This window comes from Carassius gibelio, chromosome B10 (assembly GCF_023724105.1).
Source record: "Carassius gibelio isolate Cgi1373 ecotype wild population from Czech Republic chromosome B10, carGib1.2-hapl.c, whole genome shotgun sequence".
Classification (NCBI taxonomy): domain Eukaryota; kingdom Metazoa; phylum Chordata; class Actinopteri; order Cypriniformes; family Cyprinidae; genus Carassius; species Carassius gibelio.
In genome coordinates this window covers 17,963,849-17,977,891 of record NC_068405.1, presented here as the reverse complement: position 1 = coordinate 17,977,891, position 14,043 = coordinate 17,963,849, and the positions used below count along the sequence as shown (strand labels likewise).

Below are 14,043 nucleotides of genomic sequence, written 5' to 3'. Positions count from 1 at the left end.
TTGAGTTTTGCAGTGATTTAGACAAAACAACAAGCGCGTAGCGCCCCCTGCTGCAATAGAGTTTCACTTCATCGCGTGAGGATCGATTTTAGATTATAAACATGACCAAGCACTGTCACACACATTATGAACGAAATATTTATCTTTATTGTATTTATTTATATACCTTTATTTATATTATTTATATTTATATACCTTTTTATAAAGGTGTAATAGTCCAAAAAGGTTTGGATTAGAAGATAAACTCGCTAAAATGACTATATTAAATCTTATTGATTATTAATATTATGAATGATACTACATTTCGATCAGCTTCAGTGCTTCTCAACTCCGCCGCAATGCGTTTTCCCCATGGTTTTTCATCAACTTTCTCCTCAAAAATCACTTTCTGAGTGCTAATAAAAACTTGTACCATTTGTTGTCTCACTTGGGACCCTAAAATCATCAGCAATGGAATGAATAGTGCGAATGTCACTGCTTTCAGGCACCACTGACTTGTTGCGCACTTGTTGCGTCACTTTGAGATGTTTGTTTTTTGTGTGTCATATCTCTGTCTCTCTTTAATCAAGGGAGAAACGATTTCGAGGGGATTGCTTTCTTAGAGTTTGGCTTGAAAGGACTGGGACGTCAAAGTTAAGGTATGAAAACATACTTTAAGTCGGGTGAAACTCTCTGGCAGGTGAGAGAGACAAATTTTATGGTTGCTGTTTTCACTAATAATAATTAGAAAAATAATTTAAACAGTATTTTAGAAATTATATTATTTTTTCATAAATACATTTACATGTAGGCTATGGGGCAGTGACGGGCACATTTTATGGGCACATTTTTTCATGGTTTGATAGGCTAACTTTTTTCACAATAATAATTTAAATTGAATGGCTCTAAACATATCATATAAAAACATCCAAATAATTTATTTAAATAATTTACACATTTTTAATAACTTATTATAGATCCAACCTCTCCACCTTTTCGTTAGATTATCTGTTTAGGATCATCAAGAGTCAATCAGCTCAAGCCTGTGATGGAGATCTCCTGCTCCTCAGGTGTCCACGACACTCCACCTTAACTATTCAGTCTGAATTTATGGACAGAGTGCAACCCTTCACGGGATCGTGCCAGGAATGAGCTGACAATGGCGTAATCAATCACAGCTGTTCTGCTACCACAGCGCTGCAGGTGAATAATCTGTGCTTTGCTTTCAGACAAAAAAAACAACATTTTTTACATGCACTAAACACTAATTTAATAAAGCTGTTTTAGTACCTTTTCAATAGTCCCATAGTGAAAACAGCCCTAAGATGACTCCTCTGGCAGCCGAACTTACTCACTTCTGGCTCATAATCAGGACAAGGCTACTACATTTTCCCTGCCTTTTGTATAACACACATTCTATGGTGTTTGATTATCTTTCTCCATTAGAAAGTGTTCTCTGAATGCTAGGGTCACAGAAATTGCCAGTTTCTGGTTAATCATCAAGTGTTTGGCAGAGATCCTTGTCCTGGAACCCCTAAATACCTCCATGTATCATACAGGTGTATACCTAGTAAGTATTTCCCCCTTTAAAGCTTTAATTGATTATTTCTTCTCCAATTATTTACTCCTGTAAATCAGTAAAGACGTTTGTCTTACAGAGGAGCACAAGAAGAGAATAACGTGAGGGAGATCGACTTTTGCTGCACTGCAAGTGTCCAAAAGTGCTGATTATCTACTCTGCTGTTTATGGAAGACAGCTGGAAGAGAAAGACTTGTGCCCATCAGAGAAACAACAACCTCCACCATTTGGTACGTTTTTGGATTTAGTAAGGTTTATATTTATTACTTTATAAAATTAGGCTTTGCAGTTGGACAATGTGTTGTTAAATTATATATTTAAAAAAACACATTTGAATATGTTTGAATCTATTGTAATATACAATTCTGTTTTAATTTTTACCACATTTTGTTTATTTTTTTAGTTTGGTACTTTGATAATGAGACATAAAAAAAAAAATCTCTTTAATATTACAGAATGTCTTTTTCATGGAGCCGTTGACGTGGTATCCAGCATTTGCTATATGGAAAACAGGTGTTTGTTTACCGTGGATAAGGAACGTTTAAAAAAAAAAACTGCCCTCCTGGAACAAAAAAGTATATCACTGTCCTCTATGCATGCAGTATAAATGCTCTCATTCCATCAAAATCTTCCCAAAGCAAAATCTGTTTGAATGTGTTTTGTCTTGAATTTTCTGAGCACAGTCACAGGTATGGCGTACCATCTTCACAGCATTTAATCTTTTTGAGATGTTAAATCATTGATTGAGAGTGTGGGAAAAGACTAACACGTGGCCTTTGTCTCATCTCAGATTGTTGATTTACCCATATACATTTTCTTCCCATCTCATAAATTACGAAGGACACAAAAGTTGTTTGGAAACAAACATAGGGAAAGAGCCTGGCATTTGAAGGCCTCCAGGCTTCTTGTAAAACCTCCTGTGATTGCTTTAAATGCCAGGATTTTATTACTGATTGGAAGGCAGGATCAGTTCATCAGAAAAATATAAAGATTACCCATCGACCCTGCACTTAAGGATCCTGGAAATTGGAAGATGTTAACTCTTTGTACTGGGCCTTTTCAGTTCTCCAAAGTTTACTCAAGGAGGCTGATTCCAGCAGATTCCAAACTACCTCAGTTCCTAATCAGAGCACCAAAAAAGGTTACAGTACACCATACAGATCACTTTGTATAGAACATCTGTGCAGCTGAGGTAAATAAACTGTTAAACTGTTTTTCTTTGTTATTTATAGGGGAACACCCAGTTATCAGAAGAGCAAAGTTTCCAGAGAACAGTTTTGTTGCGAGCAGGTCTCTAATGACATATGGCTACATTACAGGTAAACGTCTCAAGCTTAAACATGCCTGGATTTTTTCATGAGCCCAGTCAACATAAAGCAGCCCAAATGGAGGAATGGTTTTATATAAGTATTTATATATATATATTTTAATTAATATAATTAAATTAGAGTTCTATAATTTGCTCACTTTCATGTAATTTCAAACCACTATTTATTTTACCCATGCTATACAAAGGATAATTTTACGAAACATTTTACTTGAAAATACTATATGTCTTTATAATTAAACATTTCATTAAGTTCAATGTTACTTGCCGTTTCTTTGCAATTATTTGTGAGATTTACTAGCAGTTTTCAGAATGAATATAGTTTCAAAGTAAATCCAAAGCTAACTATAAGTGTACGCACTTTTACTTTTTGTGTGAACTATTCTTTACATGTACTCACAAATCCTTTTCTCTTTCTCTCAGAGCATCCAGAAACGACGAGACTGCTCTTCACATCAAGTGTTTGTGTGGGACTTCTGATTGTTCTAATAGCTGTTTCAACACAGCTAACCTTCAGAAGACATCTAAATGCAAGTAGAATATTCAGGAAGAAGAGTAGAACAACTAATCTGGAAGAGGAGGAGACAATGAACCAGGATAATGATGAAGAGGAGGAAGATGAGGATGAGAAAGGGTCACTAATCGACAGCTCTAACCTGACAGAGATTGGCAGGAAGGTGTGTTGCTGGGAAGATGTGACGTACACAAAGGCAGCAGTGCTGATGGAAAGGATTGAGCGCAGAGAGCTTGTCATTCAGGAGATCAGGATGAAACCATACCTCAATGGAAACACATGCTTCCTGCACTCATACATCCAAACTGTTACGCAGAATGTGCAGTAGCTGTAATTTCAAACAAAAGGAGTGAGCATTTTGAATGTTTTCAGCTACCAAAACACTAAAATTAAAGGTGAAGTGTGAAATCACAACTGTCTACAGACAGGTTTGAAAGATTTGAAAGATGCATTTTAACTTTAATAAATAACACACATCACCTTTAAAGACAATGTCAGGTAAAAAAAAAAAAAGGAGGACATAATAGTATAGAACAACCAATGCCTGATGTGTTTTACTGCCTAAGTGAAGGTCAAAGTTATTATTCTGTTCTAGAATTATTCTGTTCAGCTGATAAAGTAGCTGTTGTATTACACTTTACATAATGTACAGCCATGTAAAGAGAAAAGTATTTCATAAATTATTTCTTTATTAAACACTGGATGAATAATATATGTGGTATTGAAATCAATTCAAATTGAGAAGACTGTTAAAAATGTTACATTAAATGTATTTAAAGATTAAATCATAGAATGGAAATAAAATGAACACAAACAGAAAGTACTTTAATTACACGACATCGCACCCAACTTTTCCAGTGAAACCACACCTCCCGATACTGTAACCTCGATTTTGCCTTAAGGATTCCAAAATGTTCTGGAATTCCTTCTCAACTCTCTCCAAATGAACTCTGCGGTGTAACAGTCATCCTAGGAGCTGCACACCGACATCCTGTGTTTAAACAGCATCAGGTTTATACTGAGTAACTGGCAGAGGCACAGACAAATAGAGGAGAAGAAAGGTGTTGCATCCTTCTGCCAATGAAGAGCAGGGAAATCTGACGTCTCACGCTTTGCATTTGCAAACTGTCACATAAATACCTTTCATATGTAACGAATGCACCAAATGGCATAAAAACAGCAGCAGTAGTGTATAGAGCAGTAGTGTATTTGTCAAATTGAGAGCAGCTGTAGATCAGCTGTGATTTTCTTTGTTCATCTATCTTGGGCCCCATTTGATATTTGTGAGTCCCTGGAACTGTCTTTTTAGGGCCTGTCTGTCCGACCAATCAGACTGAAGATATGAGTCATCATCTGCCTCTTCTAGTTTCTATTGGCAAGAACAAAACAGACCAAACACTGATGAATGCTATAAAATATATATAGTTGGATATATTTTAATCATTAAAATAAAACTATATATAACATAACATACAATTAAATTATAAACTCTAAAAGTTAGTGGCCACTCACTTTTAGTTCTTCCTGCTTCTTGTAATAGTGCAGCATCATCTTTTTTTGATCCTCTTCACACTTCTCGAGCTGGTGCACCCTGGCCTCTCTAAAATGAATGTGTAAACAATTGGTGATCAGTTTTCATTTCATTAGGTCAAATCATCTATAAGGAAATTCTTTGAAGATAAGTTTAAACACCAGTTTAAGGTCACAAAAATACAACTGAAATTCAAACTGAACACATACTTTCTGACTTTTTGCAATAATTTTCATTTTCTCCTTTTTTCCAACATAATCCTGCAGCTTTTTGCCCCTCTACAGTTCTTTAGATGCCGACCACAGCTGAGCCTCTTCTTCTGGGATCACCAGTAATGAGGCCTGCAGAGGAAAGAGCCTTCATATCAGTATTGCAGCTTTGGTTATGTTCATCAAACAAATAAAGTACATTGTATTGGTTCGTTTTATGATATTCCATCTAAAAAATGAAAATTCTGTCATTTACTCAGCCTCATGTTGTTCCAAACCTGTCCAAGACTTTATATCTTCTGCAGCGTGCAAAATAGCCCACAGACCTAAAAAAAAAAAAAAACATATGCACACACGTTTCTTAAAATATCTTCTTTGTTCCACAGAAGGTAGGAGGTCATAAATGTTTGGAACGACATGAGGGTGATTTTGGGTTGAGTGTTCTTTTAAGAAAGACAGAAGATATCTCAGTTACCTGTGTTCCAGTTAGATCCTCTTGATTTTCAAACTCCATCCTTATTGGATCATGTGGAGGCAGCCCAATTGGGTAAACTATCATCACAGCTCCCCGCAACTGATCCAAAGCCTCTTTGACCAAATCCAAGGTAACGCATACATTTGCTTTCTCTTGTTTCTTTAGAGTAAAGAAATTAAGATCACAAAACATATCAAAAGGGTAACAACATATTGAAGTTGAGAAGTATTATATATTAGAATCAGATTCATACTTTTGATTCATACACTGTTTTCCTTAAAACTTCTTTCATCTTCTTGTTCGGAGCTAAATTGAAAGTCAGAATTTAGTTATAGCAATTAACCGGGCACTTCAAATGTAAACTTTAAATGTGACAGCGGACTACCATGTCCATTTCGACATCCAAGCTCATCCTTCTGAAACATACGAGCAGATCCTGTCCACTTTTAATCTTCCATTATAGATGGCGCAGACCTGCTGGGTCAATGTCTCAATCGACACATCCACTGTAGTATTGAAGAGAAACTGACTATCATCTCCTCGTTTGAAGTACAACTGAACCATCTCCCAATTGCTGAATTTGTCCTGTGTAGACAAAATCTGAGATTTTGAGATACAAAAAAAGATATATAACCACCGGACAACAACAACAACGACAGCAGCAGCAACAACAACAACAAATAAGTGTTTAGGAAACTGTTTTGCGTCCATGACACCCAACACCGCGCTCCAAGAACATTATTCAAACATAACATGCGAGCAGGCTTCATAACATGTGAATTTGAGGCGATAACGTCGTAATTATACAGGCAATGGGCAAAATTAAGTTAATGAAAAATGATTATTATCCAAATAATACTCACTCTTGATAAAGTAAATTAAAGGAACGCGGATACGCGCAGAAACAGTAGAGAGGTTATTTACACCGGAAGTAACGTTAGCGTATTCAAAATAAAAGCTTCAAACGCTGTCTAAAATAATGTGAACTTATTCTTCACTGTTTTCTAGTTATCTTCATTAATTTATTACTATTGTTAGTTTTCAATATGCACACAGACGAATACGCATTCAATGATATCATACATACAAATACATAAATGTTAAATATTACATAAAAGATGTACAAGAAAAAAAGAGCTACATAAAAGATGTACCAGATCAAGTTACATACTAGTTACTTACTAGTTAAGTATTAATTACCACTCATAAGTCAATGCATGTAATAACACAATCCTGCAAAACCGTGTTGTTCATTAAAATTGTCTAATTTAAATGATCCATTATAAAGTCAACACACAATACAAATATACACAAGTATGTTAGCTTTTTTCAATATTAATGACACGGAAAAGTAGTCTATCTTTATATAACAAAAGTTAATTTATTTAAAGCAAGTGACTATGTAAGACAGGAAAAATACAAGTACTTTTGCACAACACACTTACGTATGCTACAGGGATCCGTGTTAGGGATTGGTGGAGAGAGGGACGAGGGGGTGTGTCGCAGCAGAGAAATTCACGTGTAGGTCAGCCTGGGACTTTATTTACCTCCTCACAGTCGGCTAAACTAGAGCAGTGTGGCCAGCTTTATCTTCAAGAAAGTCAGATAAGTTTTTTCACCTCTGTTTTTAAACAGGAGAGATGAAACACAGCCATTGCGTCCCAGCTTTTGTCAGCAAACTTTGGACACTTGTAGAGGCTCCGTCAACGAACGACCTGATCTGCTGGAGCCAAGTGAGTGTTTAATGCAAAATGCAGATTTGATTTCTTTTAACTTTTATTCGTGTGGGGTAATTATTATATAGTAGTTATTGTTTATGACTTGTGTCCTGAGTAGGAATTGTATAAAGGCAGGCCTTTGACTTTGACCAGACCAACAATATTAACTTTCTAGAATAATAAACTACACATTAATAAACTCTTCAAAATTTATTATAACTAACTGAACATTACTCAGTTTATCTGCTAAGATGATGTTAATCCTCAATTGGCCTATTAGTAATACTTTTTAATGCGCTGACTGACCCATTTTACAAAACAGATCCACGTGTATTGCGCTGCTTCAGGTGGAGGCAGCTCGCTATTGGTCCACTGTCCGTCCAATGGGCGCTCTGTTTATTTTTAGAACGTACTACCTAATGAAGAACAGTCTGGTTTGGAACGTCACGTTCTGAACATACGCGTCATGTGACAGAACGATGTCCCCTGAAAATAGAACATTTGAGATCAACACTCAAAAAGAAAATAAAAGAAATCCTTATTATATTGAAGATGCTTCTATACATTTTTAAGTTAAATACATTAGTGTTAGATTTGAATCAAGCAAATTATTGAATTGACCGCTATAATTTTTCCTTTTTTTTAATACATTTATTTCTGGTGTTCAACTTCTTTTTTTCTTTTTTCTTTTAATTATTATTTTTTCTTTTATTTTTTGTAAATTTTAATGTATTTACATTTGTTTGCTTTCAAGTTGTTATTAACAAGACTCCTCCTAGTGGTAAAGATTATATTAGGCTATATGTTAACACCCTAATAATTATTGATAATTACATTGTATTATATTGAATAATTAATTTAAATGAATTAAATAGCTTTATTGTCATTGCAAGCAAACAACTGAATTCTTGAAAAATAAAACATAAACTATGCATAACATGTTTAACTTTAAAATATGTAAATGTAAAAGTAGTGAACTCAAGAAGCAAACTTGAGTGATTCTAGAAACCTGCGGTAATATGTGCAAGTGCTTTTAAAGAACAAATAGTGTTTCCTGCCAGACCGGAATGGGCTTTTCTTTAGAAACCGTATGATATATGTAAGTGATGTAAGTCTAACCACATCTTCCTGTTTCCGCTCTATAAGGATGGCCGCAGTTTTCTTGTCCAGGATGAGCAGCGGTTCAGCAAGGAAGTCCTGCCTCTTTACTTCAAACATAGCAACATGACCAGCTTTGTGCGCCAGCTCAACATGTGTACGTGTTTAGCCAATGATAAAAAAAAAAAAATATATATATATATATATATATATATATATATATATAGCATCATCTTCTAACCCTCCTGTGTCTGACATCCACCTACAGATGGCTTCCACAAAGTGGTACATATGGATTCTGGCTTGTCTAAAGCTGACAGCCAGGTTAATTGTGTCGAGTTTCAGCACGAGAACTTCCAGAGAGCTCAACCTCATCTGTTGGGCCTCATCCGCAGGAAGGTGAAGCTGATAAGCATTATCATGCAAAGCACTCACACACAGTTGCTAACCCTCAGATTCTCTCATGCTGAGATGTGTGTGTAAATATCTGTGTTGTATATGTGGTGTACATGTGATTTCATGAGTAGGTTTCAGTTAGCCGTGGAGTTGAAGAGGGAGGCCAGGTGTCTCAGGTACTCATTCAGGTTAGTCACGTCAGAGGCTGGCAAGACTCCTCAGACCTCAAACTCATGGCTTTGTGCAGGTGAGCTTTTCTCTGTAACAAGAACAGTATTCATCAGTGTACCTACACTTCAGCCTCATTTATACACTTAAGAGTGAATGTCAGTGGAACTGTCAGTTAATGATTATTTCTTAATATGTCACTTGAAATACCACTACCATTTTTTTTTTTAAAACATGACTTTTATTCATCAAGGGTGTATATATGCGCTCAAAAATACAGTAAAAACTGTAATATTATGAAATATTCTTAAGATTCAAAACAACTGTTTTCTATTTTAAAATATTTTCAAATGTAATTTATTCCTGTGATGCAAAGCTGAATTTTCAGCAGCCATTGCACCAGTGTTCAGTGTCACATGATCCTTCAGAAATCACTCTAAAATGCTCATTAGCTGCTCAAATTTCTTTTTAATCTCAGTGTTGGAAAAAAAAAAGTTGTGCTATTTTATTTAGGATTATTTGATGAATACAAGTTCTAAAGAACAACATTTATTTGAAATAGAAATCATTATAAATGCCTTTGCTGTCACTTTTGATCTTTTTAATGCATCTTTGCTGAATAAAAGTAATCATTTCTAAAAAAAAAAAAAATTCTAATAGCATTTTAAATATTAAATTCTCTGCCATGACTAAACCTTTTAGCTGTTTCTTTCCTGAAGGGATAATGAGAGCTTGTGGAGAGAACTGGACTCATTAAGACAGAACTATCAGCAGCAGCACAAAATCATACGTAAGGTAAATTAAAAACACATTTGTAAACCAATAATTAATACTTTTTTGCTAATCACTTTACAAACGTCTCCTATTGTATGTCACTCTTTTTCAGATTATAAAGTTCATCATCAACATCGTCCAGTCAAATGGGATAAAAGGTTGCAAAAGAAGACTGTAAGTTTGCTCGCCTAAAGCACACAAAATGATCTCCTAGTCGGTGAGAAATGTGATTGTTTGCATTTTCAGCTATCTTTTCTCACATCGCATTTCCTTTCTCCACCCTAACAGCCCTATGATCAACAACTCTGGGGAGTTTCAGTCTGCGCCGAAATATGCCCGCTCCTTCAGTGTGAATCCCACCCTTACCACTTCCTCCCTCCAAGAGATCCCTTCGTTGCAAGAGGTGCCTGCTAAAACCTTGATGTGTGATCTAAGTTTGAATTCTTGACTTCATCTAACACGATGCTCTTTAGTTATAAAAGGAGCATGATTTCTGTCATATTGAAAGTCAGTGACCTCACTGTGGGTTTCTTGGTAGCTGGATGTGTCACCGGCTGATGTGTACTCAAATGGAATGATCATCTCTGACTTCACTCATCTGCTGGATCCCACACCTGAGCCCATCAGGCAAGACGGCAACTGCTCACCTGCAGTCTTTATCCTCTACAGGAATTGTGTTTTGTGTAATTCTAATTTTCCAGGGTTTTTAAAAATACTTCTTTACTGGGTAAATAAAAAAAAAAAAAAACAGAACTGAAAGTACTTTTTAGGGTTTCACAGTCTATCTTCCGGTTTCATTTGTGTTTTCGATTTACAGAGAGCCAGTGACAGACTGCTTTCCCGAAAGTCAAACTACATTTTTACCTCCTGCCTCCCCTACTCACCCCTCCATGGAGCTGGCGTTGAATTTGCTAGATGACCCAGCTGCCCAGGAGTCTGAGGAAATACCCTCTGAAAGGTTAGATCGCAAACGGATCATGTATGCCGTTTTATTTTATAGTTTTAAAAGATCTCTGTTCTGTTTTAGCAATAACTCAGGATTTCATAGGGCTGCACAATTGGGAGGAAAATATAACTGCAATTCTTTTTTTTTGTGATTTTAAAATGCAATTTTCCCGATTTATTATTGTTATTTTTAGGGCTGAAAAATTTGGCCAAATATTGTGATTATATACATTCACTGGCCACTTTATTAGGTACACCTAATAGTATTAGTGTTCTTGTAGCTCAATTGGTAGAGCATTGCGTTATCAAGCGCAAGGTAGGGGGTTCGATTCCCCGGGAACACTTTATAGGTAAAGATTGATAGCCTGAATGCACTGTAAGTCGCTTTGGATAAAAGCATCTGCTAAATGCATAAATATAAATAAATATATACACCTTGCTAGCACTTTTACCTTCAGAACTGCCTTTATTCTTCATAGCATAGATTCAACAAGGTGTTTGCCGCAGGGTTAAACCTTCTCCTTTGTTGAGAACATGCAAACCAAGTTGCCCCGGGACACTGAAAACACTGTGATCCTGAGCAGCTGTTCTATAAATGAACACAGTGACGTGCTTCACTCTAAAACACATAGACCTATTTAAAAATAAATTGCAGACTTTGTCATTTGATAAATCACACTCAGCCATTTTGATAAAATGTTCAGCCCTAATATTTCACTTCTCTTCTTCTCTTGAGAACAGTAATGATGTGTCTGATCCACTGGCACTCATTGAATCCAGTTTAGCAGTGATCTCCTCATGCGTTCCACCTTCACCAGACCTGGACACTTTCAGCAAGGTCTGACTTAGACATCTTTAAATAAACACAGATGCTATTACAAACCACACTGCTTTAGTAATAGTTAACAAGCTTTTGTATAATCTGACGTGTTTGATTTCACGTTCATGATAGATCCTTAGTCCGGGCCGCCACATCTCTGCTGTTAACGACTTTGACACAAAAAGCGAGAGCGAACAGAGAAGCCAGAATGAAGCCGATGCGCTACTTCACGCCGACACAGGTACACACATAAACGCCCACGCTTCCCTCTCACACACCATCCTGAACCCACACATGTATCACCTGCACAAACCACATGAATTCAGAACTTACACTTCTGGTTTGTTCCTTTTATTGTGCTCGTGCAGTTCCACAGCGGCAGAGCCTGCAACAGAATGCAGACCCAGAGCAGGAGTGCTACGATAGTGGAGAGTATTCGGATATCTTACCATCCCTTCTGCAGCTGGCGCAGGAAGCATCCAGCCTCTCCTTCAGTAACACTACACTGCCTTTAGAGCTCTCTTTTGTCATTTAAAACTCTAATGCATTTGATATTGTGCTGTGGTAGTTGATAGTATAAAAGTGGTATCTGAAACTAATGAAAGGCTCAGTATCATAATGCGGCAATTTGATATGTCAATTGTAAATGTAAATCATGTACATTTTCTGTAGCGATTTTATCCATCAGTGAACTCGAACCTCTCTTGTTGACTCAAGAGTCATTTCACAACAGACTTTTAGTCTATAACCACAATTAACCATGTAGTGTGAAGCAATAGACCAAAATTCCAGATAGCACTTTGAATCATCTTTCAGATTTTTTTTTAAATTCAGTAAATGACAGAAAATGTTCCATTAATGCAACCTCTGCAGTGGGTGAAAGTCTGATCATGTTTGCGGACGTGAATCATGGCATGAACAAAGGAGATCTCGGAGGACCTTAAAAAAAAAGGCTAGAAAAAGGTCTTAAAAGAGACCATCTCTAAAGAGTTTGGACTCCACAAATCTACATTCAGAAGATCAGAAATGGAGATGACCTCTGTTTTCCTCCCCAGAAGCAGTCGACCAACAAAGATCACTCAAAATGCAAGACTTGTAATAGTCTGCGAGGTTGCAAATTAACCCAAGGTAACTTCTAAGAAACTAAAAGCCTTTCTCACATTGGCTTATGTAAATTTTTCTCCTGAGTCCATCATCAGGAAAAACACTGAACAACCATGGTTTGCATGGCAGAGTTTCAAGGAGAAAGCCACTGCTCTCCCAAAAAAAAATAAATAAAAAAAATCACTGCCTGTCTGCAGCCTGATTGATATCATGTGGACAAATGTTTTGTATAAAAATGAGACCGAAATAGAATTTTGGTTTATATGAAAAGTGTACTGTTTGGAGAAAAGTTCCAGCATAAGAACTTTATCCCATCTGCGAAACATGTTGGTGGTAGGATCGTGTTTTGGGCCTGTTTTGCAGGACGGTTTGACATCATTGATGGAAGATGAATTCTGAATTACTGTATACCAGCAAATTCTGAAGGAAAATCTCAAGACATCTTTCTGAGACAATTGTAAAGGGTTCACAAACTTTCAAGCAGCACTGATATATATAATATATATCAATAGTGTATCAATCTCATATCATACTCTTAAGCAACTTTAATTGCCACATTAGTTCTATTATTAGTATATTAGTTATTACTTATTTAGACATTTGGTGGCTGAGAATGCAGCCGATTTTCTATATAAAACCTTTAAAATAAAAGAATCTTGGCAAGCCACTCACACAAAAATGCTGACTTTAAAACAGCACGGACTGCAGAGGTTGCATTAACGGAAAATCTTCCGTCAGTCCGTCAAAGTGCAAAGTTTCAAAATGCTTTCCGTCATTTTGGTCTATTGCTTTACCCTACATGGTAAAGCTACATTGTACTAATAGACTAAAAGATTCTTTTGAAATCACTTTTGAGTCAACAAGAGAGATTAGAGTTCACAGATGGATAGAAATCACAATGGAAAATCTGACGATTGACGTATTAAATTGCCTCTGAATCTGATGATGTTTTGGGTCATATTTATACAGAAATATAGTTAATTGTAAAGGGTTCACAAACTTGTGTGTGTGTGTGTGTGTCTATATATATATATATATATATATATATATATTTCATAACCAGTTTGTTTAATAGTCCGTCTTCTTTAGTAGTCAATTTCTCCATTGAAATATAGTTGGCGACTGTATCTTTATGATAGCATATTAGTTTTGAGACAAAAAAATAGTTTACAGTACCATGATTTCTGATGTGGATCACTTGTTTTACTGCATTGATTGCACTTGATGTACTTTATTGTCTAACTAAAGGTTCGAATATAGGCCATAAGGTTATTCTTTAAACATGTTATAGTATAGTTTATTTAAGGTTTTTGATATGTTTGTTTTCATGTAAAAGTGAATTACGTAAAAGCTAAATAAAATGTTCTAAAATTGTTAATGCCTATACTCTCTTTCATACACAAACG

At 36.0% G+C, this 14,043-nt stretch overlaps 3 protein-coding genes across 3 annotated transcripts; 2 read left to right on the top strand and 1 right to left on the bottom strand.

Annotated features, from left to right (window-relative positions):
- The first annotated feature begins 207 nt into the window (after positions 1–207).
- eva1c (eva-1 homolog C (C. elegans)) lies at positions 208–4,111 on the top strand. Its single transcript, XM_052567428.1, has 8 exons — positions 208–679; positions 983–1,182; positions 1,426–1,549; positions 1,638–1,788; positions 2,014–2,071; positions 2,622–2,699; positions 2,791–2,877; positions 3,309–4,111. Exons 4-8 carry the CDS (start codon positions 1,726–1,728, stop codon positions 3,725–3,727), a joined length of 705 nt encoding a protein of 234 aa, XP_052423388.1. The 5' UTR covers positions 208–679; positions 983–1,182; positions 1,426–1,549; positions 1,638–1,725; the 3' UTR covers positions 3,728–4,111.
- cfap298 (cilia and flagella associated protein 298) lies at positions 4,069–7,198 on the bottom strand. Its single transcript, XM_052567427.1, is given in 9 exon segments — positions 4,069–4,768; positions 4,912–4,972; positions 4,974–4,999; positions 5,140–5,271; positions 5,615–5,773; positions 5,868–5,920; positions 6,000–6,040; positions 6,042–6,199; positions 7,060–7,198. Coding segments are annotated over 8 exon segments (720 nt in total). The 5' UTR covers positions 6,179–6,199; positions 7,060–7,198; the 3' UTR covers positions 4,069–4,657.
- Positions 7,198–14,011, top strand: si:dkey-18a10.3 (heat shock factor protein 1). The gene is made up of 12 exons (XM_052567425.1): positions 7,198–7,347; positions 8,479–8,587; positions 8,699–8,829; positions 8,958–9,073; positions 9,714–9,789; positions 9,881–9,942; positions 10,057–10,171; positions 10,307–10,395; positions 10,586–10,726; positions 11,455–11,551; positions 11,666–11,774; positions 11,902–14,011. Exons 1-12 carry the CDS (start codon positions 7,255–7,257, stop codon positions 12,066–12,068), a joined length of 1,305 nt encoding a protein of 434 aa, XP_052423385.1. The 5' UTR covers positions 7,198–7,254; the 3' UTR covers positions 12,069–14,011.
- Positions 14,012–14,043: the final 32 nt, after the last annotated feature.